Here is a 25984-nt window from a genome sequence, read left to right as displayed (position 1 = left end):
ATTTGATAATAATTAATATTGCAAGAAGGGTTTTTAGTGTTATATACGCGGTATTGTTATCTTGTATGAGTTGTTATGCTACTCACATAAAGAAAATCTCTTGTTTATGTTTTCACTGGAAACGTGGAACAGTGCACTTCCTGTTTACTGCGCAAGAACAGGTGCGCTTGCCCTTTTGTGATGTCACGCTGGACCAATGAAATTGAAGAATTCAGGTGCGTCGCGAGGTGTAGGTCACAACCCTTGACCTTTATACGTCTGGCACGGAGTTCCAAGTTGATGTTGACATTTACCGGCCAAGAAATAATTTACATTCTTCAGTTGTAAGTATACCATATTTCTAGTGATATATATTTTCACAAAAATCAACCCTAACGTTTTTAAAATCTTACATGTGGCCGACAAATAAGATTTTGTTCGCGAAGCCATGCCAGCCGCCATTTGACAGATTTTCTGCGATTTTTTTTGTAAGTTTCTTTACATGCTGGATTCTGAAATTGACACCTATCTTCGTATTTTAATAATAACATGAATCGTTTGAGACTTCAACTGGTGTAGTGTCGAGCTTTGTTTCTGCAGTAGACAGACTGTCATTTTCGGTGTAAACATAACCTTTCAGTTTGTTCCATGTGAGGGAAGTGCATGACCTTTCGATGTTTCGTTCGATTGACTCGGTCAGGGGTTTCATTTCGCGATTGCATAGTTTCCCCGTTATGAATTGTCACTCTTAAAGATACTAATTAATCAATTCATATTTTAATTTATTTAATCTTATAGTAATAGAAATGATAAAGTGAGAGTTAATAAAATAGGCCAGACACTCGACAAGCCATCGACCTTTGTCCTTTTGCATATGCACTGTACCGGCTGGAAAATTGGGTCATTTGCATATATTATTTAAATGAGAACTGTCTGGCATTATTGATTACAATGCATGCAACAGTCATGATCAGTTGCTTATTAGTTTTACATGTTTGTTTCCTGTGCTGTCTTGAAGAAAATGGGTTTTCTTTTACAAGAGATTAATTGATAATTAAAACATTCTCAATGAGGTTTATTGTGAATGTCATTGATGTTCAGTGGCAAATATTTCATGGTTTTAAGAGATTGAAGATTCAGAGAACAACACAATGCTACAAGTACTATACATTATTATTATAAATAAATCGTTTATGGTATAGACATTTCTGTAAACTTACTTTCAAAGATGTTGGTTGGAATTTTAAATAAAATAGACTTCAATAAATATTATCTCAACAATTACAGTCGACAAGAATGACTATATAGTCATGTCACAGTTCATTGTGGTTCCTTCCTGCAGCAACAAAAAATAATATAAGGATCAATTTGAATCTGAAGTATAATTTTTCTTCTTAAACTTACAATAACATCATGGTTATCAGCTGGTGTTAAACATGTTAAAAAAAGCCCCAAAAACGTTTGAAACTTGATGCATAAATCAATGGAGGTGTTAAGTTGTGTCCAAATAATTTACCTAGATGTGTTGTACATGTATAGCATTTATACTACATCAGTCATGTCAGTAATTCAGTAACCCATGTCAACAACACAAATATAACAATATGAACAAAGGACTCAATTATGTCCAGCGTACACTGTAGTATGAATTAGGGTAAAGACTCAATAGTTTTGATAAATGTATGGTCCAGGGTTCTCGTTAAGGATCTGTCTGGACTCAAAATCTGTCTGGACTCACCATTTTCTAAACTGGTGAGTCCACAGATTCATCAAGATTGTAAAATTTTGTATAAACTAAACACAGTTAAACACAAAAATCATCGTTTTATAGCACAAGTTTGAGAAGTAATCTGAATTTAATGTCATTTCATTGGTCTGTTAGGCCATGGAGGATAAAATATTACATTATATTGCAATAAAATATATTCTGCTTGCTGTTGGACTTACCATGGCCAAATCATGACGAGTCCCTGGACTCGCCTTCAAAAATCCTTAGCGAGAAGCCTGTGTACCATATCGTACAATGGTACTAATAACATGATTTGTGTCTTTGGGTTGCTGTCATATTGCCCTCTGTGTTTTCATCCCCAAAATCAACACAAAAGACGATATTGCTCTTTTCTTTTTATTCTGTACGTAATGTGCAAGCTTGTTAATTTGAACATTTTATTGTTGTAAAATGAAAATATGAATATGTTCCTGTACTCTAATTTTCCTACTCTTTTAAAACACATTTTACTGGACATGACAAGTATTTCAGTGCACTGTTTAGAGGTCAGTGAAAAGTAGACACTTTGTTCACATCAATGGAAAGTTTTCAGGCTTTTGAATTTCTTGTTTAAATAGATTCATCTACATATATACATATAACTCGTCTAGACATCAACCCAACAATGTTAGATCTTCCCTCGCCGGGATTCGATATATATATATATATACAGTATATGATAGAGAAATGAGAGAGTTTACATTTTTATACGACCGCAAATTTTGAAAAAATTTTCGTCGTATATTGCTATCACGTTGGCGTCGTCGTCGTCGTCGTCGTCGTCGTCGTCGTCGTCGTCGTCGTCCGAATACTTTTAGTTTTCGCACTCTAACTTTAGTAAAAGTGAATAGAAATCTATTAAATTTTAACACAAGGTTTATGACCATAAAAGGAAGGCTGGTATTGATTTTGGGAGTTTTGGTCCCAACATTTTAGGAATTAGGGGCCAAAAAGGGCCCAAATAAGCATTTTTTTGGTTTTCGCACTATAACTTTAGTTTAAGTTAATAGAAATCTATGAAATTTTGACACAAGGTTTATGACCTCAAAAGAAAGGTTGGGATTGATTTTGGGAGTTTTGGTTTCAACAGTTTAGGAATTAGGGGCCAAAAAAGGGCCCAAATAAGCATTATTCTTTGTTTTCGCACAATAACTTTAGTTTAAGTAAATAGAAATCAATGAAATTTAAACACAATGTTTATGACCACAAAAGGAAGGTTGGTATTGATTTTGGGAGTTTAGGTCCCAACAGTTTAGGAAAAAGGGGCCAAAAAGGGACCCAAATAAGCATTTTTCTTGGTTTTTGCACCATAACGTTAGTATAAGTAAATAGAAATCTATGAAATTTAAACACAAGGTTTATGAATATAAAAGGAAGGTTAGTATTGATTTTTGGAGTTTTGGTCCCAACAGTTAAGGAAAAAGGGGCCCAAAGGGTCCAAAATTAAACTTTGTTTGATTTCATCAAAATTGAATAATTGGGGTTCTTTAATATGCTGAATCTAACTGTGTATGTAGATTCTTAATTTTTGGTCCCGTTTTCAAATTGGTCTACATTAAGGTCCAAAGGGTCCAAAATTAAACTTAGTTTGATTTTAACAAAAATTGAAACCTTGGGGTTCTTTGTTAAGCTGAATCTAAAAATGTACTTAGATTTTTGATTATTGGCCCAGTTTTCAAGTTGGCCCAAATTGGGGTCCAAAATTAAACATTGTTTGATTTCATAAAAAATTGAATAATTGGGGTTCTTTGATATGCCAAATCTAACTGTGTATGTAGATTCTTAATTTTTGGTTTAGTTTTAAAATTGGTCTAAATTAAAGTGCAAAGGGTCCAAAATTAAACTAAGTTTGATTTTAACAAAAATTAAATTCTTGGTCCTCTTTGATATGCTGAATCTAAACATGTACTTAGATTTTTGATTATGGGCCCAGTTTTCAAGTTGGTCCAAATCAGGATCTAAAATTATTATATTAAGTATTGTGCAATAGCAAGTCTTTTCAATTGCACAGTATTGTGCAATGGCAAGAAATATCTAATTTCACAATATTGTGAAATAGCAATTTTTTTTTTAATTAAGAGTTATCTTTCTTTGTCCAGTATAGTAAGCAAGAAATATCTGCAAGAATTTTTTTTAATTGGAGTTATCTTTCTTTGTCCAGAATTAACTTAAATCTTTGTTATATACAATATACAATGTATATTCACTTTTTACTACCAACTGATAAATTTAAATAATCTTTACCATTCAGTGATAACAAGCAGTTTTTTTACATCTTAATATTTTATGATGTATTTAAATGAGTAGTAATTGTTGCAAACTCCATTAGAATATTTTAATTGAAATTAGTTTTGGAATAAGGGAAAGGGGGATGTGATTAAAAAATTGGGTTCAATTTTTCTCATTTGAAATTTCATAAATAAAAAGAAAATATCTTCAAACATTTTTTTGAGAGGATTTATATTCAACAGCATAGTGAATTGCTCTAAGAGAAAACAAAAATTTTAAGTTCATTTGAAATATTCATTCTGTGTCAGAAACCTATGCTGTGTCAACTATTTAATCACAATCCAAATTTAGAGCGGAATCCAGCTTGAATGTTGTGTCCATACTTGCCCCAACCGTTCAGGGTTCAACCTCTGCGGTCGTATAAAGCTACGCCCTGCGGAGCATCTGGTTTATTTTTGTTTTAGCTGTGGATGCATGTAAATGTCCTCCCAGGACGAAGGGAATTCTTCCTTGACGTCACCAGGTGCAGGGGCAGTTAATCCTGCCCGATTCTTTACAATGGAAGGTGGCGGACTAGGAGAGAATATTATACATGTGATAAATCCTGCATCATTAGGATCGCTATCTGGAGCTACAACTGTTGCTAATTCTGCTCTTCAAGCAGGGAACATGCAGACCATAACAATACAGCCAGGAACTTTTCCTATACCAATCAGTTTAGCTCAACAAATGGCAAGTCATGCATGATAAATTTTATCATTGAGAATTTTAATGTCGGTCATTAGGATTATATTGAATTTCAAAATTATGTTAAAACATTTTTGAAGCTACGTATACCCAGCCTACAGATCATGAAAACAAAAACAGTTGATGATTGAATTAAATAAGGAAAACAATCACTTTTTCATTGCACCTCTGTAAATTAATATTTAAACGATTAAAGGGGAAACAGGTGGTCATTTTAAGTTATAAATTTAAGAGGCATGGGATGAAATTGCATAAATGATCAGCTGTTTGTTTATATATGACCACTTTCATGAATTTAACTGTTTTGGTAAATGAATATCAATATGGCATTTTATGCTACTTGGACAATGTTGGAGCCACTATATATAGATAGAATGTCAACTTTATACATGTAGTATTATGAAGATTTTTCTACTCAAACTACTATTTTTTAATTCTCAAATTTTTGTTTTCTTACAGATTGGTTCACAAACAACAGTTACAAATGGTGGACAGCAACAAATAATTATGTCCTCTGCTGACTTAGCAGCTAAATTAAAGGATGGATTACCTACACAAGTTCTACAGGTACCAACTGGTGGCTTCTCAGCAGCAAATGTTGACTGGGCTGCTAAACTCAAGGTACTTAAAGTGCCAAAAAGCCTGTATTGATAACAGTTTTGTAAATTTAGAAACTATTGTGTGCATATATTATTGCAATTTTGTTACAATGTATTTTACACTAAACATGCTAAAATGATTTTTTTTTTTTCATTTTGAGAAAAATCCTGTTAAACATGTTAAATACACATGAAAAACTTCAAAATGTGATTTTAAATTATTACAATCATAACCCCGTCACTATGGTCATATTTTTCACAATAGAAAAAACATTGCAATAATTTCTGAATTTACAGACAAGTGTTCACATTATTTAGCTTTCGGTAACATATATAAGTAACTTTTTGAATTCCCATTTCAGACATCCTGTCAAACTAATAGTTAATTCATTTATGATCAAAGAGGAAGAAAAGAAGATGATTCTTGTATCATAGACACTCAACAGCTGAGGAGCATTGAGTCTCTGACTCTCGGTTCATTGTTCTCCCCACAAATTCCATATACGTAAAAAAAAAATTGACAACATTGAAAATAAAAGAATGCTTTTCACCAATCAGAAGACAGTAAATAAACCAAAAATATTCTTTATAAAGCACAAAGGTGTCAGTATTCACCTCATAAACTTACAAAACCTTTGAATAGACTTATTAAGAAGGGATATAATTACGATACTGTTGTCAAGTCATTAAAGATTGCATATTTTGGCGTTAATATTGAGTCACTGATAAGGTCTTTGCGTCGGAACTAAACACATTTATTCTAAAAACAGTTGTTGGCATGACACGGGTTATGTTCTTCTCATATATGTTATGATGGTATGATACTAAACCCCTTACGGGAAGGATTGTGCCTGATGTTCATATGATGAAATCATAATCTTTCAGTCAGTTTAATTGAAGTCTGGAGCTGGCATGTCAGTTAACTGCTAGTAGTCTGTTGTTATTTATGTATAATTGTCATTTTGTTTATTTTCTTTGGTTACATCTTCTGACATCAGACTCGGACTTCTCTTGAACTGAATTTTAATGTACATATTGTTATGCTTTTACTTTTCTACATTGGTTAGAGGTATAGGGGGGGGGGTTGAGATCTCACAAACATGTTTAACCCTGCCGCATTTTTGCGCCTGTCCCAAGTCAGGAGCCTCTGGCCTTTGTAAGTCTTGTATTATTTGAATTTTAGTTTCTTGTGTACAATTTGGAAATTAGTATGGCGTTCATTATCACTGAACTAGTATATATTTGTTTAGGGGCCAGCTGAAGGACGCCTCGGGGTGCGGGAATTTCTCGCTACATTGAAGACCTGTTGGTGACCTTCTGCTGTTGTTTTTTTATTTGGTCGGGTTGTTGTCTCTTTGACACATTCCCCATTTCCATTCTCAATTTTATCAAATTTATTTATACATTGTTGTTCAGCAAATATAGAATTAAATTAAATTGGTTATCCAAGTATTCAGAGTTCGCGAAAAATTCGTTTTACCCGTCGGTCATTGGACCGACAAAGCAAAATTATTTGTCAGTCCTACAAAATTTTTGCCAGTCCTAAAAAAATCTGTCAATTTGATCCTAATATAAAATAATAACATATTTTATCCAAAAATATCTTTATTATTATATTTAGTTTTATTTTTCACAGCCAGGAACAAATTAATAATGAAGGACACGTTCTGTTCTTCTGATTGTTCTTATAGTCATCTTAACTATCAATTTCAACAACTGAATCATTTTCTCAGTATTTGTTATCTCCATCTAAGATTTCAATCGCCGATTGTTTGCCAAGAACAAATTAAGCAGGCCACGTGTAGATCGGCACTAAGTTTTCCATAGGTTTCCGCTTGTCTATAACAGGAATCCAGTACCGTAAATAACCTGCAGGTCAGTGTTCTCCCCAGGCCCTTAAAGGACCACGGGCCCGCGATGTATAATTTTCTACCGCGGTGGTATCGTTCTTGCCGCGATGTATAATTTTTCTCCGTGGTGCTAAAGTTTTCGGTAAAAAATTCGTATAAAATCGGTAAAGTTTCAAATGACTTCAACTTTCAGTGAGGGTTAAAATTTTACATGAAAATTGACCAGTTCTAACCAGTTTAATCCAGTATTGACTGGTAGATTGTTTACACCACGTGATCGATTTACCTGTTGAGGTTAACATTGACGATTGGATTTAATCGATGTACATGATTCTCTTGTGTTTTAATTAATTAAGAGATCATAATTTTAATAACAGACTTGTAATAGGGGACAAGCAGACATTTGTGAATGAACTCTTTTACGCCAGTCTTTAGTCAAAATAATTTGACTGTTATAGAAATTAATTGTGGAGTTATTTCCCCTGATTTTGCTTATTACAAATAAATGCTCCTCACATATAATTTCTCATTGAAAATTAAAATAAAGTACAAATTGAATGCAAAATTATATTAGAATGTTAAATTAAGGATACAAAAATTCTTAGAACATACCAACAAAAATGTTTTGCAAATTATTTTAGAGAATGATACCTCTATTGATACACAGACATTTTGTCATTTTATATTAAATATATTTTTCAATTGGTCATGGATAGAAAAGCTTTTTGTGCCTAAACCACTTATATAATGATAAAAAAAAAAATAAACCACTTATACAATTGAAATAAAGTATGGAAAGTAGTTTTCAATTTACTGAAGGTTCTGTAACAAAAATTAATCTTGTTCAAAGTTCATTGTCATTGGTCAAATCTAACATAGGAAATGTGTAGTAAAACTACAAGTATTGGGACAAAATGGCTTGATTCAAATACAAGAAGTGACTTTAGTTTAAAGACTAATTGTGCTTTCTTTTCTTTTTCAAATATATTAAAGTATACAAACTTTTATTGATTTACTTTTTCTACCAATAATGTTCTGACCCAAAGTCCATACAACACAGTACCACAGTAAACAAAACAAAGGCAAAAAGGTAATGACAAAAACCAACAAGAAAATAATAAGCGACGCAACGCGACACAAAATATTGTAAAATTCATTTCGTCACGCGTTACCCTGGTGCTATCCAAAAATCCTGGGGAGAACACTGCTGCAGGTACATCTGAAGACCGATGTAAACACGTATTGGAATTAGTTGCGATACAACTAATTACCGATAAAAGGGAACTACAACGCAGTTTTTACATCGGTCATCAGGACCGGCACTAGGTTTCAAAATACTGGTCCGATCCATATTTTGGCGAACTCTGAGTATTGCCATGATATTTTTTACAATCACAGACTCAGAGTTGTAACCAAAAACAAGCTTCTAGTTTTTTGTTTAGCATAATAAAGTAACAATCAGTATATGGGAATATTTATATTTTTTACAGGAATTGCAACATGCCCAAAGAATTGACAGACTGAGGGATGAGCAGGTTCAGATTAGACAGAGAACACAGTTAAAGATAGAGACTAAGTTTGATCCATGTGTAGTATGTGGAGACAAGGCTTCAGGTATGTTTGGTATCATACTCTACTCTGTGAGTGGGCAGAGTGGTGGTTGTATTGCAATTGCCTTGTCAATGTATCTTATGTCTGTGGACGAAACAAAAAAATATTCAGTTTAAACTTTGAAATTCAGATATTTTTTTACTGTATTTCAGAAATTATTGCAATGTTTTTGTTAAAAATGTAACTGCATCATATTTGCAGTAATAAATAGCACTTATAAAATCAGAAGTGATTTTCCTTCCAAAAATATTTGCAATTTCAGAACTTTTTTAAAATTTCTTAGTTTTGCCAGTGATAAAGTTTTCACAATTAAGTGCATGCATTGATATCTTAATTCACAGTATGAACAAAGGGACACAATTCAGTCTTTATAGATATCCACATTATGAATATTTCAAATTTTCTAGTTTAAGCAACTGCTATGTATACTTCATTTAATAGAAAAAGAAAGATTAAAAGAAAGACACTGTTAAACCAAGTCATATATTCTATACTTGAAAGAGAGAATCCAACAACTGCACAAAATAATTTTTTTATAAAGAGATGATTTTAATAATGTAATAATGTTATACATTTATAGATTTGCTGATTTGTGTTATCAAGTCAGATTGATTGGCTTACAGTATTTATAGTGATTTGATTTTTTTTAATTATTGCAGGGCGACATTATGGTGTGATAAGCTGTGAAGGATGTAAAGGTTTCTTTAAGAGAAGTATACGTAAACAACTTGGATATGCCTGTCGTGGTGGAAAGGATTGTCCGATCAACAAGCCCCACAGAAACAGATGTCAGTACTGTCGACTACAGAAATGTTTAGCTGTAGGAATGAGAGCTGAATGTTAGTTTATAGGTTATGCTATATATTGTTTTTCACAACATTGTGGAGAAATATGAAATAACTACATTCCATAGTTTTTGTTAACACTATAATTTTACAGTTCATGCAGTTTAGCCAAATGCTAATGCAACCACAAGGCATGAGAATACCTTTTGTGTAGTCAATATAAAAAATTTGTGGTTTAACTGCCAATGAGAAAACTCTTCACCTAATGATAAAGAGGTTAACAACTTTAAGTCACTGTACAGCTTCAACAGTGAGCAAAACCCATTAAGCATAATCAACTATAAAAGACCCCAAAATGACAATTGTAAAACAATTCAAATAACGAAGCTAAAAACCTGATTTATGTAAAAAAAAATATACAATGAATGAAATACAAATATGATATGTAGAACCTCTAAAATATTGGCTCCCAGATTGTTAAACACTCCTGTAGTATTATAAATAAGAAAGGTTATTTTTGGCTAATAAGAAAGTAAACTAATATCAGGCATGATACATGTATAAAAGATTTCTAATGTACACTTACATCTGTGAAAATTTCACTCATGTGGGAGTGGGTGCACTAAAATTACTTATTATTGTTGGTTAATGTTTTTTGAAAAATGTTAAAATATTTCAGTATTCCTCTTTGAAATATTTTAAAATTGAAACAGAATATCAAAAATAAAAGCTTTATTTCAATGTTGAGTGTTTGTTTTTCGTCATTCTTGACTTGTGCATTGTATAATTTTTATAACAGACTTTTTGACTACTGAAAAGACACATGTAGATTAAATCTTGATTAATCTTTATTCTTATAACAGCTGTCCAGCAAGAAAGAAAACCTCCACCTGAAAAAGATATCAGGCCACCAATGGCTGTTTCCACCTCTACACAGAAGATTTATATTCGTAAAGATTTTACCAGTAATTCAGCCTCTGTTCCTGTTTTCAGTCCTAAGGTAAATAATATTTCTTATAGAAATCATAAATATTATAACACTTTCAGCTAATTGAATCCTGCTTATCAAGTTCAAGATAAAAAACATATTTTTGTGTCAAATCCATCCTTCAGGAATATAGGATCTTAAAAAGGAGTCTTGGTGTTAAAATCGTTAGAATAAAAGAATGATAAAAGAAAATTCACATTCACCATTAAGCGCACAAAAGAAAATAAATATCTGCACAGGAAAAAGGGTTAACTTAACTGTATATAAGCAAACAGAAAGAAAGGAACATAATGAGAAGAAAAAAGATTTTATGGACATCTAATACCTTCCAAAATTTACATTAAATACATGAAATAAGACTAATAATTTAGTTATACAAGTTTTTAAAAATATAAAAATAAGTAGATGTGGTATGATTTCCAATTAGAATAGCTATCCATCAAAGTTTAAATGAAGTGGATTTAAGCAAATATAGCCAACTGTATGTTCTTCAACAATGTGAAAAACCCATAGCATAAATTCGGCTATTAAAGACATGACAAGAAAAAATATGAAACACTTCAATTTAGAACATCCGTCTCAATTATTACAAATAAAGCATGTTGAACAGATAGAATTTCTGATTCCCCTTTCCCCGAGCGCATAGTTTAAAACTTAAGTTTAAAAAAAAAAAGGAGTTAGCTTTCATCAAGTTGAAGAATAAACATGAGGGTCAAGTAGCTATATATAGTTGGCCAAGCTTTGCTAAAAGACAGGGACAAAGTTACAGGATTTATATTGTTCATACTAATTTTTGGTCCCTTAAAATTTTTCCTGAGGAAATTTAGTAATAAAATTTACATTTTAATTATAAAAAAGTATATATTTGTTTATAAATGCAGTTTGAGTACAAAGGAGAACAGCAACAGAATAACAGTGCCTCATCAAATTTACTGGCCAACCTACAAGAAAGGATCGTGGAAACAGAACACGGGACAGTCTTGCTGGGGTCAAGTCAAGCTGTCCCAACTACCGCCAATACAGGTAGAATAAGAATAAATAGACCAATACACATTGAACAGCTAGTTTTATACACTTTAAAATCAATCGGGCTACAAACCTAAAAGTTATAACAATTTACTACAGATTGAGATGCTGTTGAGTGTTATTACAATCTTGGTTGATCTGTTAGAACATGTGCAACAATTGATTGGTTATCAAATCAAGCTTAAGCCATTCCATAAAAAAGAATAAAGATTTTCGATTATTGTATCAAGGCAATTTGTAAATGACAAGCCATAATTGCTGTTGCAAAATAAACAGAATAATTCAATTAGCCTTGCTATTAAATGGCCAGTCACTACACTTGAAGTGGAAATTATTGGCCCCCCACTCAACATCATGAAAGATTTCTTTGCAACTACAAAACATCATGACAAATTATTTTGTCTCTACAGAACATCATGGCAGATAATTTTGACACTATCACCATGAATAGGGACGATTACCAAATAGTTTTATATTTAATTTGTTTTTAACAGAAAAGCAAGAATTATCATGGAGAAGAAAGAACAGAAATATAGTACACAAATATATATAAGACAGTTTAATTTAAGGTGAAGATGAGTTACTCCTTTAAATATATGCTTGGTTTAAATTGTAGTTAAATAGTTGAAATCATACTGCAGTCTTGTGTCCTGTAAAATGTTATCACAGACTCTTGAAATAAGACATTTATTTCTAAAAAAAATAAGATATTACAATGATTCTTCATTGATTTAAATCATGGTGAAAAATGTTTATTTTTGTACAGATCTGAGCACCCTTGCTAATGTTGTTACAACTTTAGCAACGATGGGTAAAAATAATGAAGAAAATCAAGATCAGAATCTCTCTCAACAACAGCCGCAGATACAGATCCCTATCAGCTCGTCTGCTGGCCCAGCACAGAGCTCAGTCGCCAAAGCGTTTGACACTCTGGCTAAAGCTGTTAATCAAACAAGTCAGGTATTCACACAGGGTGAACCTAAAAATATACAGAATTTGTTGTCTGCTATGGTAATTATGTTGTTTTTATTTTTATTTTTTTCTGTTGAATAGTTATGAATTGGAGAAGATAACTTAAATTCTGTGTAGATAGGTTTTTGATTAACACAATATGAGCAAGAGTTACTTCCCTTATGTCATTTTGATAGTTTGCATGCACAAATTATACTGACCACTAGACTAGAAAAAAAATGTCTGACAATTTTAATTTCTTTTAGGCTGGCTTGATTCATCAAAAAGATCTATTAGGGGTCTTGTATCAGATTTTTTGTACAAATTTGTTTGGTCCAATTTGAAAACCAATCATTTATCTTTCAAAAAATGGTGACCAAGGGAGATAACTTAGACTCAGATTATGTCATAATGGAGCCTATCTATTGAGAAAAAAAATCTGGTTGTGAAATTTTGCATTTGATTAATTTTAAGCAGAGAAGCATGCACCACATAACACACAGTACAGATAATTGACTTATGGTTGTTCAATTTGCAATGGCTCTGATCAATTCTACTTTACTAAAATGTTACATTTCAACAGCATGCATTTTTATATAATTTCTCAACCTTAATTTCACCTGTCAGTATAATTTTATTTACTGTTAATATATTAGTTTCACATTTAAATCATTGAAAACTCATATAAATCACAATTTGTTTTATTGCAATCACATGCTCATGTTATCATTTCTATTTATGCAGCAATTGAATGATATTAATTAGAAGCTATGTAGTATTTAAATATCCAAGCAAAGCTATTAACAAAATATAAATCAATATAACCAATTTTTCAAATTAAACAATACTTAGTTGTCTTGTAGATAATTTCTGTAGTTTTTTGCTGTTTGGCTTTATATAGAGAGTATTTGAAAACTTGATAACTCAGTTTAGTTTTTAGTTAACCAACTTGGCAACTAGAAAACATACACAGTATTAAATAAAGGCGATTTGACTGCAGCAAGAACATGCAAGATTCTAATTTCCAAGCATACCTTTTTTTTTCTTTGAAGTGCTATACCAAAATTTATTGGGTAAGGGTGGATAGAAAGCATTTCAAATTATTTAAATCTGAATGTTTAGATTTTGTTCTAATTTTGTGAAAATTGCTGGTGTAAGTTTTAAAACAAATTTAAAATGCAAATGTAAATTGCAGCAAAGTTTATGGGCTAAATATGAAAATGAGTATTTGGGAAATTCAGTTGGCTTACAGTTTATATAGGGTTGGGTTAAGACACGGTGAAAGTAAAATGAAAATATTTATAGAGGATTATGCAAAAATCTTTATGTTCTTGCTGTTGCAATTCAACAGTTTAACATGGGTTAACTGTACGTGTGTTTTCTTAATGGGATATCAATTTTTATTTAATTTGTAAATGGAATATTTTCACTATTTAAATTTGAAAAAAAATGTGAACAACATTTCCTTCGTAATAGAACATATTGACAGACTGGAATGTTGTGAGTTATGTTTATTTACAAAAGCTTAATTTTTCTCGTCAAAATTTTGTTCAGATTTTAGTGGGTTGACAATGCTAGTATCCATACCCTGCATGTTTTGGTGTTATTTTCTGCTTAAAGAATGTTTGCATTGCTTACATGCAGCCTTTGGAAGGTTTGTCTCAAGCAGTTCATGGTAAAATTAAGTTATAACAAAGAATTCAATAGATTTGTATTGGAATTTTTTATTAAACCATCTTGGATAAATATTGCTTCATACTGATTAAAATTTCAACTTTTTAAAATGGCTACTCAAGAAATAATCTTATTGTGAAGCCATGTAATATTTCCTGAAGGACCTAACATTAACATTGCACAAGTGTAAGTAAAGCCTCTAACTATCAACATAAAAAAAAAAAATAGTGACAAAAATATGTTCTTTACAATTTGTATGCCCCTGCTGCTAGGTGAAAGGGAAACTAAGTGTTTACCCTTGTCTTTCTATACATTTGTCCCAAAATCAGTTTCTGTTCTACAAATATTTTTGGCTCAATCAAATGTAATGAAACTTAAACACAATACTGTTAACCATAAAACACAGATCAAGTTTGAATTGATTTCAATGTATCATTACTTCTACAGTTCTATAGTTATGTCCCTTTATAATCTTACATGTTCTGTGTCCCATGGACACATTTTCCGTTTATTTTTTCAGCTTTGCTATACATTAAACGGGTTATTGCACAAATATAAGTAAATATTATCCCTTAGTGTATGGTATACATTGGTTCATGCAATAACCCTATAGCAATAGGAAATTTGGGTTAATACAACTTTTCATATATATCAAAGCATTACATTTTCTTTTTAATTGTATGGGTGGGGGTAATAAAAAGGAAAAAGTGCCTCCTAACCAGCCTTCATTGAATTTAGAAATAGCCCTAACTTTTTGTTGGAGGTTGACCTTTTGAAAAAACTTTACTAAATTTATGAAATTTTTAATGTGTATTCAGAATAGCTTATCAATCTATTTCGATTCAAACTAAAAAAAAATCTTACAGCATATACTTTTTCCATGACTGTAAAATTCTTTTTTTTTAGATTAATTATTCAAAACCAGTTTTGCTGAAAATGATAACTTTATATCATTGTTTAATGTCAGATTTTTTAAATTCCACAAAAAAACTATCACATTCATGGTGGGAATACAGTATTGTGTCTCTGGACAATGGTTTGAATGAAATAAAAAATTTAACCCAGATATTGTTTTTAATTCCAGAACTTTTCATTACAGAATATGGACCATTCTAATTTGGTGAATGATAGTTTGGACCAATCAGTATCCAGTTTGGACCAGTCTTCGTCAAGTTTAGACCAATCATCTTTGAGTATGGATACGTCTGCTATGACTGCTGATTACAACAGAGATTATGTAGAAATAGAGGGTAAAACGAATTTTAATGACTAACAAAAGTGCTTGAAGAGAAATATGCCTTAAGTATGCACTGACATTATTATGTTGTGACGACTGTTTCATAAAACACACATGGGACCAAAGGATGGTAGATTGAATTTGTCACTATATCTATGGATGGGTGTGAAATCTTATGTTGTACAAGTTTAAAATGTATGCAGGTCTCAAATTGATTATTTAAGTGCTTACTCTATAATCAAAGTTCCTTCCCTGGGTACCATGTTACATTTGTAGTTTAGTTTAGTTTAGTTTAAACATATTTGTTTATAGTGGATTGGGAAACAAGTTTTGCAACTTATATTAATCCCTTTCCACTTTGCGGGTGCGAGTGCTGCCTTGTAGCGGCATTAGCCTACTCTTTTTCGAAATCTACAAGGGTGTCTTTAACGTGCAAGAGATATGGCTCTCTCTTAACACAGGTCAGCCATTTATCGTCCCCTTCCGACGGACTATCATCGTTTCCTCAAGACCATACTCGCAAATGGTGTCAAGGGAGAGCCGAAAATTGAGTTCCTGAAATTTTCATCCCGAACGGGAATCGAACCAGGAACCTTTGTGATAGTAGTCCGATGCACTAACCACTACACCACGGCTCTCTTACATAAAAAATACATTTGTATCATGTTTGTAGAAGAGGAAAACATATGATAAGGTCACAATTTTACCCATTAAATTAAAAGTGAAACCGTAAGAAATATATCAGATTATATCCATAAAGATATTGACAAGATATTAGCAAAACAGCACTTATAAGTCCCCTACCGACAAGGTTTGCACATCATCTGTCTGTCAGTCCAGCAAATCAGTTTTCTACTCTTTTTATGCCACCGCGGTAGCAGAGGGGTGTTAAGTTTAACCCTTGTTTGTCTGTACATATGTATGTATATATATCCCAAAATTGTTTTCCGTTCTCCAACTATAGTTTGCCTCTACCAAATGTTATGAAAATTATGCACATTGCTTATTACCATAAAACACAGATAGAGTTTGAACTTTGGTAGTGTCACTTTTGCCGTTCTTTAGTAATGCCCTTTACTAATGGAAAATTGTTGATTTTTTTGTTTCTGTTCTTTAACTTTAGTTTGTCTCAACCAAATGTTATGAAACTTATACACAATGCTTATTAACTTAAAATACTGACCAAGTTTAATTTTGTTGGTGTCAATTTTGCCATTCCAGATTTTATATGCCCATTCACAAATGGAAATATTGATTAATTTTCCCTTTCCATTTTCTAACTTAATTTCCTTGGAACTAAATGTTATAAAATGTATACACAATGCTTATTACCACAAAACTCTGATCAAGTATTAATTTGGGTAATGTCACTTTTACAGTTCTTGATGTACTTTTATAACATTATCCAAAAGTTTGGGCATCATCTGTGTCTCATAGACACATTCCTTGTTTATTTATATTCATTATTGATTTAATATTTTTCAGGTCCAATTCTGTCATCATCCAATTTCCAGTTTAATTTGACCACACCTTCTCCAATGCCTGCTTATTTAAATGTACATTATATTTGTGAAAGTGCTTCTCGGTTGTTGTTTTTATCCATGCATTGGACAAGATCTATACAGGCTTTTCAGGCTTTAAGGTGAGGCTTGTGTATTTTGATGAGTGAATAGATTTGGAATGTACAGAAATGATTAATTTCTGTAGAATGTGGAATAATTCATAGGTCTAAATAAAAACATGAAAAAACAATAAATGAAAAATATGGAAAACAACAATATAACATGTATAAGTCATAAAGGAAAAAAAGAAATCAGATCACAAAATACTCAATAAAAAACTGAAGTTATTGAGCAACATAAACTTTGTCAAAATTAGGAAATGAGCCCAACAAGGGTAAATAGAACCTGCTGTGTCCACACAATATATATATATATATATATGAGTGTGTAGCCAAAGGTAATATCTTTGGTTAGCTTGCTTGTTGGCTGAACTGTGAAGTCATTGTTAGGTAAGGTAAACAACCCTACTTTAAGAATAGACTAGTCCAACAGAAATGTGACAGTAGGACATACATATCAATAATGTTTTATTTTAATTATGTTTTGTAGTCAAGATATACAGACTGTATTAGTCAAGTCGTGCTGGAGTGAGTTGTTCACACTTGGTTTAGCACAGTGTTCACAGACCATGTCTCTGCCTACCATTTTAATGGCTATTTTAAATCATCTTCAAACAGCTTTGCATCAAGGTAAATATCAAGAAATTTAAATGTATGCACTACGTACATGTAGCATAGCAAAAATGTGAAATTCTATATTATAAATTTTTCACTGTATCCAAAATGTTTGGAAAATTGTTTGCTTATTTTATACAATTTTTGTTAATTGATATCAATCAGTCTTATAATTTAATTTCACAATATCAAAATGGCAAAGATAGTTATTTTTATTCAACATGGACTATCAACATTATGTTGATTTATAAGTAAGTGAATTTGTTAATATAATCTAGAAAATTAAGTGCAGAAAGGTCACGATATGGCTGTAATATGTGATTTTGTAGTACTTCATTTTAAAAGGGCACTTACCATCTACACTGTTTTCAAAACAAAGAAAAAAAATCTTTTAACACATTTTTTTAAAAAGGCCAAATATTGATAGATTGTAACATAAATTATGCAAAATAAATAAAGCACATCATTAAGCTTACCAAAATTTTTTCATTATGTTGTTATGTAACTTCACAGAGTTGATGGCCTTTGGCAATGACTTTGGTAGTTAAAAGACTTCTATGTTATTATGTATTCCTCATAGTTACTGCCCTTTGGAGGTTTGAAGTCTTCAGAGTTTAGTCTTGTTGTTGATACCATCATTAGGCCATTGATTATCTTACGGGATAATTTGTTTCTAAGGTCTTCATGGTCTTGAAAATACTTGATTGAAACAAAAATAAATTCAGCAGTGCATCCTTATCGTGTATCATCTATGTATTACTAGTAGTATAATCTATGTTTTAAATGTGAATTATAAATGAGAAATTTCAAGTTCCATGTATTTTTTTGTTTTAATTTTTGTAGATAAGACATCAGCGGAGCGTATTAAGATTGTTATAGACCACATACTGAAGTTACAGAATTATATCCAGTCCATGCACCAGTTAAATGTAGATACAGAGGAGTATGCTTATCTGAAAGCATTAGTGCTATTTTCTCCTGGTAATTACATATTTATATAAAATCATTGCAGTATCTTGAGTTGTCAAGCTTTTCTTTCTCCTATAACATATTGAAACATTGAAGATGTCGTTTTCTCTAATTTTTGTACTAGTTTCACATTTCCTGACCGGTGTGAGAAAAATATTTCTCCTCACTAGTGAAAAATCTGTTCTCTGCAAATGATTAGTCGAAATTTGATTATGACGTCTAAATGTTTTGTTTTCTTCTGAATTTTCCTATTGTTACGTCATGAAAAAAGGCGACAATGCCTGATGACGTCGCTTATAAAGAGCACAAGTTTTTGAAAATCTTTAAAAAAGAACAATAAAAAAGCATAAGAGAAACAGATTCCGACACTATAACTCGTGTATTACGATATTTCTCCACTCTTGACAGTTAAATTTTATTATTTAAATGTCTCGAGTGGAGAAATATCGTAATACACTTGTTGCAGTGTAAGAATCTATATTTATCTGTAATAAAGAAATATCTTTATATGTTTTATGAGAAACAATCTCTTGTTAGTAGTGTTGTCAAATCGTACACTTTTGCCTAACCGGTTAATCGGATAATCGTTCGACCGGTTAACCGGTTAACCGGTAGTTTTAGTTGGTGTTTGAAAGCCTTATCAATAGTACCCTACAGATAGATATAAGATGTTGTATGAGTGTCAATTTGACAACCTTTCATCCAATTCATTAATTTACGCTTCTAGAATTTAAGTTTGTCCTTTGGTACTATAAGGCTTGTCTGTGGCGATTCCTGGCGAAGTTTGACTTTTAATAATCAACTACACCGTATCAACTATAGAGTTTGTACCAATTTCAGATTAAACGATAAAAAAAACTTTTTGATCTCGTAAAATTGAATATGTCTGAAACTGATAATTCTTCCCTTTTGAATTGTTGTCTCTGAAAAAAGTGTGGAATGTTTCAATTTGAATGATTAATTATAATTAAGAAGATGTGGTATGATTGACAAAAAGACAATTCTTCACAAGAGATCAAAATGACACAGAAATTAACATCTATAGGTCACTGTGCAGCCTGTTTCTTTACTTTGTTTGCATGTTACGCGTACTATCACATATACATTGCTTACATTCACATTGGTTTGCATTTCACAATTTTTGAATTAGTATTTCGGTGACAAGTAAGACTAAGCCTTGCACTACGGAGGTTGCACATTTCGATGTAGGTTCACATAATATTAGATCAGAAATGAAATAATGAATTAAATCGTAAAATTTAATCGGACTACTGATTTAGAGTTACTGTTAAAAAAACATGTATACTAATGATGTTTCTTTAAGATTCTGCCCCGAGCTGATAGACATGTTCTAATTAGTTATATGGTTATAGGATTAACAATAGCAATCAATATACTGGACAATTGATCTGTCAAATTAATTACCACGACTAAAAATCTTCGACCAAACATAACTTTTAATAATTTTATCTCAAATTTATATGAAATCTTATCAAAATTGGAAAAAAGTCCGGTTAACCGGTTAGCGTTTTTGGTATTCGGTCTTCGGTTGTTTGACCGGTTAACCGGTTAATCGTTGACAACACTACTTTTTAGCTGACCACCTTTAGATTATAAATTGAATTTGACTTTGATGATAAGCTATTTTATCATTAAGATATATTTCGACTACAATGATTTTTATGCTTAAAATTGTCTATTTCATCATGTACATGTGGTAAAATCTTTGTTTTCAGAACAGAAAATTAGTTTATTAAAATCAATGACAGAAATGCATATTTAAAAATTAATTACATATAAACAATAAGCAGATATAGTATGATTGCCAATTAGAAAATCCTCCAATGGACACCAAATGGTATGGACAAAGCTACTATATAGGTCACCATATAGCTACACCAATGTGCATAACCTATGCCCTATAAAAAGTAGTAAAAGGCCATGACATGACAAAATATGAAAACATTTAAAATAGAAAAATAAACAGCATGATTTATGTTGAAGTACAAAAAGATAAACAATTATTTTAGACAACAACCAATGACAGCAATAGAATTACAGAACCCTGATTAGGAGACAGGCACATATAAAAGAATGTGGCAATGTGTTTTTCAATATTTAATAATTGCAGAATTTTAACATATTCCATGTATTTCAGATAATCCCTCTTTACTGAATGCTCCACAAATAGAGAAAATCCAGGATATGATCCAACAGGAATTAAGACAACATGTGGAACGGACACATCCATCAAATCCCGACAGACTTCCTAAACTACTTCTGAGGCTTCCTCCTTTACATGGGATGACTCCGAGTATCATGGAGGAACTATTCTTTGCTGGTCTGATTGGTAATGTGCAGATCGACAGCATTATACCGTATATTCTTAGGATGGAAACTGCAGAATATAATTCACAAATGGCTGGACAGGGTCTTTTAGGATCTGCTATGTCGAACGATGGAAACGTGACAATGGCTGAGCCAATTGTGTCTTCGGTGCTAACTCGACCAGCATCATCGAAATTAAACTCTCAGACTTCTACGGAACAGACAGAATCTCGTCAAGGTTTTTATGTGGATACGTCGCATGCCTTATCTGACAAAAGTATAGCCACTTCATTAAATCAGTTGGTTACATCAGCTGGACATAACATTGAGGCCCCACAGTCGTTTTATGTGGATACTTCTTTGTCTCAAAACAATGAGCATACACAGAATCAGTTCCCATCACAACAACAATATGTTGAAATTACACAAGCTTCTAATATGGATACTGCTCGATCTGAACTGGCGCAGAGTGTGGAAGCTGCCATTGGCTCCCATGCTGCTGTGTTGCTAGGGGTACCTGTTGCCTTGGCTGCTGAAACCATGGCAACGCTTCAACCAGTGCCACATTCATCCATTTCTGTTTCATCAAATGGGTCTTCACAGAATTAAATTGTTAAAGATATGAGATTTATATATTGTTTTCATTTTTATGTCTATTTTTTGTTATTTTATGTTTCCTTTGTCAAATCCAAGCATTTTTTATAGTGATAAGTGTCACATTTTAAGATAAAATCATCTGAAGCCACTCTTTTATCATAAGAGTGTTATATTTTCTATATATAGTGTCAAATGTTTTAATGACTATTAACATGATAAGACGATTATGAAGAGAGGAGGAGATATGGTTTGGATGAATCCATTTCTGATGTTTAGATTTGTTAGACGGTTAAAAGGACGGTCTACATCGAAAAGAAAAGAAAAGAAATATTGACATTCAAACTTAAAAAGCTTCTTTAATTAGACTGAGGTTAATTTATTTAGTTTTTATAACTAAGTGAAGTAAAAGATGTTTCAAGCTCGAGAGCTAATGTTATTTGATAGATTTATTATACGTTTTAATTTTCAAATTTAATAGCAAAAAAGTTTTCATACTTCTTCTTGTTGGGTAAAAGTTTAAAGGACAAATGGTTTTCATGTTTTACATGGTTTTAATGGAGACAAACATCAAATCACTTATATTAAAAATATCATATTGGACCATGTTTACCAATCATGATTTGCATACAATTCATTTTTTATGCCCCGGCTGTAGCAGAGGGGACATTAAGTTTTACCCTTGTCTGTCTGTACATATGTACGTTCCTTACGTCCACAATTGGTTTTTGTTCTCTAACTTCAGTTTGTCTAAATCAATGTTATGAACCTTATTTACAATGCTTATTACCACAAAACACAGATCAAGTTTGAATTTCGGTGGTGTCATTTTTACTGTTCTTAAGTTGTGCCCCTTTACAAATGGAAAAATTGCTGAATTTTTATGTTTATTTTCTATTTCTTGAGGTTGCCCTAAAAAAATGTTATTTAACTTTTACACAATGTTCCTTACCACAAAAAACACAGATCTAGTTTGAATTATGGTATAGTAACTTTTACTGTTTTAGAGTTATGCCCCTTTACAAATGGAAAAATTGCTGAATTTTTCATTTGTTCTCTTATTTTATTTTGCCTCAACTAAATGCTTTGAAACTTTTATTGAATGGAATTTGAAAATAAATAAAAATCCTTATTGTATGGTAGTGCCTTTCAATCTCCCTTCTATTTTTGTATTCTAAGACTAAGAATGCCAGTAAAAAAAAAATTTGTTGTTCTATAAATGTCTATAGTAAGATAAACATTTCATTGATATTATCCTTTACAATCTTTTTTGGCTTCAGGAATCATTTATTTTATGAAATACGGTTTCGTAAATGTTTGTGTAATAGTGTCCTTTTTAATTTGCGAGGAATACACTTTGATTAAAGATACCATTGAAACCTCATTATTTGTTTTAAGAACAAGATGACCTGATTGTTTGCTCTTGACCATATGATAATGTGGCATAAAATTGAAAGGAAGGAACATTTTGCTTCAGAATATTAAGAATAACATTTTCATAACTTTTTTATTTAAGGTGGTACCCAACACTTTCACTAAAATCAATTTGGCTCGTTTAATTTTCATAAAATTTTGACAAAGTATTTACTTTGACCCTTTGACAAAAATATAAAAAAAAATAAAAAATTTGAACCAACCGTTTTATCAGAAAAAATACACTGGTTATATAGCAGTTTGACAAACACTAATTTTGATCATTGAGAAGCTTAATATTCCCTTAACAACACAATGTTATTAAAACGTTTAGCTGATTTTACAGAGTTATCTCCCTGTAGTGTTAGGTACCACCTTAAGTAGATAAATATAAATTATTTAATAAATAGATTAGTTTAAGGCTGAAAGTTTAGAATTTAATACTATTACGAAATAATGTAGAAATTTATGAAGTTTTACAAGCATAACAGAAAAAATAGAAAATTTTGATTGATCTTATCACAAAAAGAGGTATCAAAAAGTACATCTACACACTCACACAGATAAAGATTTTTCAATGGTGTTCTCAAAATCAGTGTAAACTGTTCATAGAGTTAAAAATTGTGATGAAAGGAAATCAAAATACTTTTTTTTATGCTGCAATAAACTATTTTTTACTTCATAATGAAAGATCATTGTTTTTGTATAAAATGAATCATTACTCATTAAATGAGGAGAATATTATAATATGGTATTTTTTAGCTTTTGTAAGTTTTCTGTGTAACAGAATATTTTGCTTGCTGTATAATGCAATTTGCTTATTGTACCAACAGCTTATTTCATTATATGATTACATGTTTTCATATTGTGTTCCCTGAATGTACCATTGTTGGTTTCATTGTGAGAAACAGTGTGGGTGAATTTAAGGGGGTCAAATTTTCTTTAGTTTTGCTGAAGGATCTTGGCTGATACTGAAATATTTTTCATTTTGTACTCCTCCATTGTCAAACAACTAGGGATGTTATTTACAGTTATCATAACATTTCCATAACTTGAATATTTAGGTGAGAAAATAAACAACCATATCAAATTTTTTTTTAAATAAAGATCATGAATATGAGCCTGTATACTTGAATTTGTAATGAAACACAATTTTGCTAGGAAAATAAGAATTTTCAATGATAGAACGTAACAAAAGTATTGATAGAATAACAAGAATGTGTATGCTAGATATTTCTATGTCAAAAAATAAAAATAAACAAAGGGATTCATGGGCATTTTTATGTGATTATGAATTGCTACTGAAAGTTCTCAAGGAGTTTGTGAAATAACTGAAATACCATAATTTTTGTTAGGTTGAAAATCTGAATAACAAACATCATCTGACAAAAGCTGAACTGAAAATCAGGTGGTTTTTTCATTACTATTTAAACCAGCTGAATTCTGTATCTTTCACCAATGGTGATATTACAAACACAAAAATTTATTTTTGACCAACACATTTTTGAACTAATAACCATAATAAATGAACATCTTCATGTGGGAAAGAATATCTTACATATTATGATATACATTGTGACAAAAACTGATTTATTTATAATGTTAAACTTTATTTAAACCATTACACTTTGTTCACAGACAAACAAAAATATATAAGGGAAAGATAAAAAGAAAGGCAAAACTGTCTTAAAAGCTTTATTTGTAATTCCATTATTAAAAAAATAATTAAACAAAAATAGATGCCTCTCTAAGGTGAGCAAAAGTAAACTCACAATGTTTTATTGAATATTTTCTTTTGAGAATATTTTTGAATTTCAGTTTGTTGTATTGTATATTTAAATGTTTTTACCACCATATCAGTACATGGTGTTATTAAGTTTGTTGTTTTATGTTCAATGTAAATTCCAAAACATAAAGGGATGGGGGTCAATTGTTTTCCTCTGTTTAAAGATCTTAGACTTTCTTCTAATAACTTACAAATCCAAATATTGAAACATCATAACATGTATTTAACAATTATATAATGGTTTATTTAATATTTTCCATTGATACTTAATATTTTTTCAAATATTTGTCAATTCAGCAAATTAATTTACACAATATTTAAACTGTTTTGGATCTCAAACTTAAGTTAAACTCTGTTTAAATGAAAAGAAGTCCTTTAGGATTGCCACTGATCTGAAAAATGAATTTGAAGGTTTTCAGATAATTAGGATGAATCTTTTGATAATTAAAGAAACCAAATCATGTAAACATAGTTCTCTCTTTAAGTTGAAAATTAATGAAAAAACTTTACAGTTTGCTTAATTAAGTAGTCCTACATTTAGGTGGTATTGTCTCATCTTTGTGATTTTGTAAAATCATGGGTATTAAAAATAGTTATATAAGCTGCTCATGTTTTAAAGTGAACTATGACTGGAATGAGGACAGTGATTTTTGTGAATGGAAGATGGACTTGAATCAGATTTTTTATAAGAAAACGGTGAATTAAAAAAAAATCCCTACTGTCAATTTAATTCTGGAGAAGGGATTTTTCTCCCAGACTCTTTTGAAAATATATAAGAAACTACTGTTTTAATTTAATTAAGATATAAAGTAAGGGACCAACTATTGAAGTTGGAAATTATATTTATTTCAAATTTTTCTGTTGAAGACAAAATACAGCAGGCATGAAAATAGCAAACAATTGAATTTTGATAATGTATTAATCTCAAAAGTGTACTCGAAACCCTTATTATTCATCACTATAAAATATTCATTAACTACTAAATTAGGAAAACTGAATGGTTAAGTAAATACTGGTAAATGTCAGAATAAGATGAGTGAATATATGATTGTTGTCTTTGTTAAAGAGAGACAAGTAAAAGGTGAATGAAATGTGCTATTTCTCACTGTTAATGCATTTTCTGGCAATTCTTGCCATTGTTCTGTTTGTTGTTAATTTTCAGAGTATATTATTGTCTAAGCTGCAGAAATAAAAAGAGAACATTTTGACATTGA

The 25984-nt window shown here is 31.2% G+C and overlaps 2 protein-coding genes across 5 annotated transcripts in view; one reads left to right on the top strand and one right to left on the bottom strand.

Moving 5' to 3' along the window:
* LOC134682914 (EGF domain-specific O-linked N-acetylglucosamine transferase-like) overlaps positions 1-663 on the bottom strand; it is a 37499-nt gene extending 36836 nt beyond the window's left edge. The window contains exon 1 of one of the 2 annotated variants that reach the window (XM_063541855.1): positions 529-663. In XM_063541855.1, coding sequence (XP_063397925.1) covers positions 529-530 — 2 coding nt within the window. In that variant the 5' untranslated portion in view covers positions 531-663. Of the gene's footprint in view, positions 1-86; positions 237-528 lie in introns of those variants that run through there. The other variant, XM_063541844.1, reaches the window with a different exon arrangement.
* On the top strand, positions 197-25984 carry LOC134682895 (orphan steroid hormone receptor 2-like). Of its 3 annotated transcripts, none has more exons than XM_063541822.1 (13): positions 197-323; positions 4441-4708; positions 5183-5290; positions 8663-8786; positions 9443-9622; positions 10432-10568; positions 11438-11579; positions 12349-12593; positions 15292-15457; positions 16930-17086; positions 17556-17695; positions 18524-18661; positions 20808-25984. In XM_063541822.1, exons 2-13 carry the CDS (start codon positions 4457-4459, stop codon positions 21584-21586), a joined length of 2568 nt encoding a protein of 855 aa, XP_063397892.1. In that variant the 5' UTR covers positions 197-323; positions 4441-4456; the 3' UTR covers positions 21587-25984. The 3 variants fall into 3 exon arrangements, with proteins under 3 accessions (XP_063397892.1, XP_063397885.1, XP_063397877.1); XM_063541815.1 differs by having other exon boundaries at positions 5183-5344; positions 15307-15457; XM_063541807.1 differs by having other exon boundaries at positions 5183-5344.

Source organism: Mytilus trossulus, chromosome 1 (genome assembly GCF_036588685.1).
Source record: "Mytilus trossulus isolate FHL-02 chromosome 1, PNRI_Mtr1.1.1.hap1, whole genome shotgun sequence".
Lineage (NCBI taxonomy): Eukaryota > Metazoa > Mollusca > Bivalvia > Mytilida > Mytilidae > Mytilus > Mytilus trossulus.
This window is presented reverse-complemented; position numbering and strand designations above follow the sequence as displayed.